At 41.2% G+C, this 5,638-nt stretch overlaps 1 protein-coding gene across 1 annotated transcript; it reads left to right on the forward strand.

Annotated features, from left to right (window-relative positions):
* Positions 1–592: 592 nt before the first annotated feature.
* Positions 593–5,638, forward strand: LOC113127652 (prostaglandin E2 receptor EP1 subtype-like). The gene is made up of 3 exons (XM_026302324.1): positions 593–1,177; positions 2,245–3,155; positions 4,565–5,638. The coding sequence occupies exons 2-3, from the start codon at positions 2,286–2,288 to the stop codon at positions 4,832–4,834; spliced, it is 1,140 nt and encodes a 379-aa protein (XP_026158109.1). The 5' UTR covers positions 593–1,177; positions 2,245–2,285; the 3' UTR covers positions 4,835–5,638.

Genomic DNA, 5,638 nt, shown 5'->3' on the forward strand with positions numbered 1-5,638 from the left:
TTTGAGCCTTTACTCCGTTTCCAAACCACAGCCTGTGCAAGTGTGTTTCCAGTTGGACTGCCAGGTCCCTATAAAATAAAAACAAACATGACCACCTGTCCCCAGTATGCAGCAGAGAAATCAGAATCAGGGATACATTATGTCTCCTTGTGGTTTTCCCTCTCAGACTGTCACTCAAGGAAAATTGTCCTGTTTTCCCTAATGCAGCTGAATAAACCCCCAGGACTAACAGCAGAGGCTTTGGGGACCATTTGGATCTTTTCTGGGGGGGTGAAAAGGACGTTTCCATGTCTTTCTCTGTATTTTGGTGAAAGATACAACTGCAAAACGAATGACATTTTTTAGTAAATTCACGCAATCCAACCTTTGATTTGACTCCATCTCAGTGTCTGGGCTGGGGGGTTATTTATACAGAGAAATGAAACTGAAATCTGATCTAACTGTATACATCCACTTAAGGAGCTCTATGGTCACTTGATAGCTCAGATGTTATTTCCAGCACCGAGCTGCACATTAAACGGCAGAAAAACAAGTCAGCTATGAAACCGAGTCTGTTCACGCCGACCCAGGCTCCAGAAAACAAAAACAGAACAATTTATTCACCACAAATCGACCGCAACCAGTAAAACGCCACAACTTTACGCTCATGGAATGTGCGCAATTTCAGACCTTTTGGTGACGGCGTTATTGCGCGGCCTACACAGTGTGCTGCTTAAAAAGACAAAACAGGTCTGCTCTTGGAAATGCAGCTGACACACACAAAGTGAGTAACGACATCAAAGTGCGCTTACTGACCGTGCAGCCGTGAAGAGGCAAAAAGAGAGATGAGGCGTGAACTTGACTGAGGAGGCGCGCCGCAGCAGAGACGCCCACACAGAACCGGAGGCAGAAAGACGCGCTATAAAAACTTGACTCGGTATTTTAGTGTTAGTGGGGATCCTCTAAAACCTTCAGGCCACCATGCGGCAGCCGCATAGATTCAGCCATGCACAAGGTTCTGCAGGGCACATAGGTGCCTTAGACTTTAATGAAGAGAAACATGATTTCTGATCTTAAGAAAAAGACGTTTTTCATCAGTTTGTGGATTACTAAAAGTTACTCTGGATACCTGTTTGACAAAGACAACTGTCTTTTGGATGTCGCGCTGGACTGAGAAGGATATTTGAACTATGTAGTGGTAAGAATTCCTTCTTAATCTATTTTATACTAATAATAACAGCCTACAATTAAAAAAAATTTAATAGGTAACACTGATATTGTTTTGATGTTGTCACTGTGATTTGCCTGTTCACGGTCCCCTGAACGTTATGACAGGTAAACAATATATAATATAATGTAGCTCAGCCCTTTTGTGATTTAATACCAGATGTCAGGTTTACAGAGAAGTCTCAGCTCTGCTCATAGATTTATATGCTCCTGGCACAGTTTGAGAAATCCTGGCTGTTTTAAAACATATAAATGATCATGCAGAACACGTTTCTTTATAAGGAAATAGTCAGACAGTATCTTTAGTAACTGCAGTTGTAATTATGATCTTTAAAAGGCAGACAGGTTCTCCATGTTGAGTTATATTTTCCAAAAAAATGGCCAGTATTTCGCAAATTGTGCCAGTGGTATGTAAATTTACGAGCTCAACTGTAGAAGATAAATTGCGGAACAAACGTCTAGTCTGTTCTGGTCAGATCTTTGGTCATCTATAAAGAATTTTTAAGAGGGTGTGTTTTATGTATAAACCGTCACATTGTGACTGTGGAAGATACAATAGGTACAAATTTAGGGGGAAACAACATAAAGTTTCTTGGCAAAGTGTTGGTTCAAAATAGCTTCACTGCTTCTTGTGAGAGTGTCTTTTTCTTCCTTTATTCCCTCATTTTGTGTTTTGATGATGGTGGATGGAGCACTGTCTGACATGTTGGGCAGAATCACTGGTGATCAGGTGGGGTTAGATCTTGTGACTGTGAGGTCATAGCATCATTCATTTTCATACTCATCAAGTTGTTCCCTAAAGACCTTAAAGCATCTGTATTTCTTTATTCAGGTTTTTCATTTATTTTCACTTATGTGTGTGTGTGTGTGTGTGTGTGTGTGTGTGTGTGTGTGTGTGTGTGTGTGTGTGTGTGTGTGTGTATGTGTGTGTGTGCGTGTGCGTGTGTGTGTGTACATTTCTCTCAACAACAGGATTTTAGTTTGGTCACAGTTTCTTGGCACTTTACAAATCAGCTCTGCCTCTTCTTTTTGTTGCAGCCTCTCTTCACTATGGACCACCTGACCTTGAGAGTTCAGTGATGTTAGCTTTGAGTCACTACAACTCCTCGGCCTCCCCGCTCCTCCCTCAGTTCTCTAATGACAGTGAAGGGAGGGTGGAGGCCAGGGTGGCTGTTGAGGGCCTGTTGCAGCAAGGAAACCTCACGTTCGTGCAGCCGACCACCAGCGGAGCCATCGTTGTAATATTGTCCATGACACTGGGCATCATCTCCAACATTGTGGCCCTCATCATCCTGGCTAATGCCTACTCCCTCCAGCGCCGGCGCTCCAAAGCCACGTTCCTTCTGTTTGCAACTTCACTGGTGGTCACAGATTTCACTGGGCATGTGATCCCTGGTGCTCTCGTTATCAGACTGTACCTCTCTGGAGGTGTGAGCCCCGAGGACTTTGACTCTTCCGATGGCATGTGTCAGTTCCTAGGTGGCAGCATGGTGTTCTTTGGTCTTTGTCCACTCTTTATGGGCTGTGCCATGGCGGCAGAGCGCTGCCTGGGTGTCACTAAGCCTCTGTTGCACTCATCCCTGGTCACCAAAACCCGCACTAAGATCTGCCTCTGCATCATCTGGCTGGCAGCTCTGTGTGTGGCCATGCTGCCCTGCTTTCAGCTGGGCTCTTACACTTACCAGGACCCAGGGACCTGGTGTTTCATCAAAGTGCTCAGTGGCACTGAGGAGGTGGATGTAGCATTTGTTGTGTTGTTCTCTGGACTTGGTCTAACGTCTTTAGCTGTGGCGCTGGTGTGTAACACCATCAGTGGACTGACGCTGGTGCTGGCTCGGTTCAGGAGACAGCTTGGTTCCCATCACTCAGCCAAGTCCCACGACATAGAGATGGTAGTGCAGCTGGTCGGTATCATGGTCACCTCATGTATCTGTTGGAGCCCTCTGCTGGTGAGTATCATAAAGTATAATAAGAAAGAAGTATGTGGTAAGGTAACAATTACATGACAGACAACACCTACATGCACACTCTGATAATTTTTATTCAAAGTGTTTCCTGTTATGGCGCAATCAGACCAAAGCCCACCTGGCTAAATATACCTGCATGTTGTGGCCTAAGGCCAGAGGGGACAGGATAAAGTCTTGGTTGGGTTGTAAACAAAACCTGCACAAGGATATAAACAAGCATCATTTCCTGAATGAGAGGCCAGTTCCCCTCCTTTCTTAGGCTGGTTGGATGTTGCCAGGACCCAAGTCAGAGTAAGGTCTGAGTGAATGAGAAACACACTGCCCACATTTACTGTATTCAAAGTAATATTTTTGGCCTTTATCACTAATTATCTCACGAAAAATTAGTATGAACATATTAACAGATTTTAAAAATATTGTCATTCTTTCTAAAGAAAACACTGAATGATAGATGTTGTAGTAACACCCTAATTAATAGTAGAGATGCATTCAGATACTTTATTTTATTTCTCAAGGATTTTCCACTCAAATTAGAATTCTTGTACTAATAAATGACAGTTCAGCAAATGTGCAGTAATAAATAATTTACACAAATAAACAGGAATCAACAGGAAAAGAGTTTTCAGTATCAAACTGTTTCTTTAAATAGAGATGGGGAGATCAATACCTAAAGTACCAAAGCTACCAATACAAGTATCAAATTTACAGTCAGATCATGATCATGAACCTCCACCTCACATCAGACGACTTTCTGTGAACACTTCTTTGACTCACTGCAGCATCCACCTCATTGGCTCAAAGAATTCACACAACAAATATTTATTTTGTAAATGACCAAATATTTTATTAAATTGTCTTATGTTATAACTTTTTTTAAGCATTTGATTAGGTAACAGTGTAAAGAAATGCTAAATGTTGTACAAATGTAGTCAATATGAAGCATAAACATTGTTCCGCCCAGAATGATAGCACATTAGCAGCATGTAATAATTAAAATGAAGAGTATTGATATTGTGTTTTGACCTTGTTATTTCTTGGTGTCTGATTAAAACCATGCAATATCAGATAATCACAGCAAACATTTTGTGATACCAACCACCCTGGCCTTCAAATAAAGTGAAAGGTTTAGTGTGACCTGACCCAGTCTAATTGGACCCGGTCACATTCATATTATTAATATTGTAAACTGTTACTCTTGAAAAACCTGATATCGCTTGTCGCTGACATGAATGCAACAATAACTAACATAGTGTATTCATGTCACAGTGTTAAAATAGGTATAGCATCCTTCTCTAAAAATAAAAAGAAGTTTATATTCCATACATGCACAACAAATACTACTAATACTATACCAGTCCTTCCTCACGTAAGGATATGTTTCATGCCTGCAGATATTTGGCCTGATGTCCGTGATCCACTCCTACACCGGATCTATTGGGGCTGACTTATCTAAGTACAAAACCCTGATGGTGATGGGTGTAAGGCTGGCCACATGGAACCAGATCCTTGACCCCTGGGTCTACATCCTGCTGCGCCGCACCGTCCTCCGCAAAATCTACCTCATTGCAAAATGCCAGGCAGGCCTAAGGGGCAATGTATTGGGTCGCTGGGAACCCACGTCTTTTCCCAGTTCAGAGAAGAAGGAGGTCAACCAAGTGTGAGCTGAGAGAATGACTTATGTCACTTACTTAGTCACTTACTATGTGACTGTACTAGTGGATGACGCCAGGCCATTGAGCATACAAAGATGTTTAGATGAAGAGACCGATAGACCTGCAGATCAGCATTTCTTGGCTGGTCCACTTTAGACAGGTTTAATGGAGTCTATGAAAATAGCTCTTTTATACTCCAGCAAAGTTTATTAGTGATATTAGATTTGTCTGGCCTTACAAATGGAAGCTAGCTAATGCTGTGATTTTGCACAAAATATCAAAACCTTCCTATAGTTTACTTATATAAAGTGAACATTCCTTGCATATTTCATATTTTCATTTGGACTGCATTCATCCATGTGACACTCATGCATACGATAGGCAAAAATGTAAAAAACATAAACATAAACATCCCATGTAATCAGACCTGAAACAAGTTTGCTTGTGGTCCACAGAGGAACTAATGATTGTTTGGTTTGATTTCTTAACTTTATTTTCGCTTGAAAGCAAAAAAAAAAAAATGATAGCGACTTGCTCTTAAAAATGTGGGAGAAATGAGCTGAAGCAGTAGAACCATCAGGGGGAGCTCCAGATTAAACCTAAGAGCATTGATTTTTCAAGTACTCAGCTGAATGTATTTCATAAAGGAATGTTGATATTCAAATATTGTGGAGTATATGTACGAGTTTAGATATGCTCTCTGTGTGTTTATAATGTTTTATGTGAAATATTATGAGTTAATACTTGAACTGTACCCTCAAAACTGAGGAAATGTAAAAAACTTTGAACGTAAATAAAACAATGCAAACTGTA

This window comes from Mastacembelus armatus, chromosome 1, assembly GCF_900324485.2.
Source record: "Mastacembelus armatus chromosome 1, fMasArm1.2, whole genome shotgun sequence".
In the NCBI taxonomy this organism is placed as follows: domain Eukaryota; kingdom Metazoa; phylum Chordata; class Actinopteri; order Synbranchiformes; family Mastacembelidae; genus Mastacembelus; species Mastacembelus armatus.

Bases quoted from the DNA above. Each gene is read 5' to 3' on its own strand.
- LOC113127652 (XM_026302324.1), top strand. From the start codon at position 2,286: ATGTTAGCTTTGAGTCACTACAACTCCTCGGCCTCCCCGCTCCTCCCT. The intron at 3,156-4,564 runs GTGAGTATCATA...TCATGCCTGCAG, and splicing joins TCTGTTGGAGCCCTCTGCTG to ATATTTGGCCTGATGTCCGT.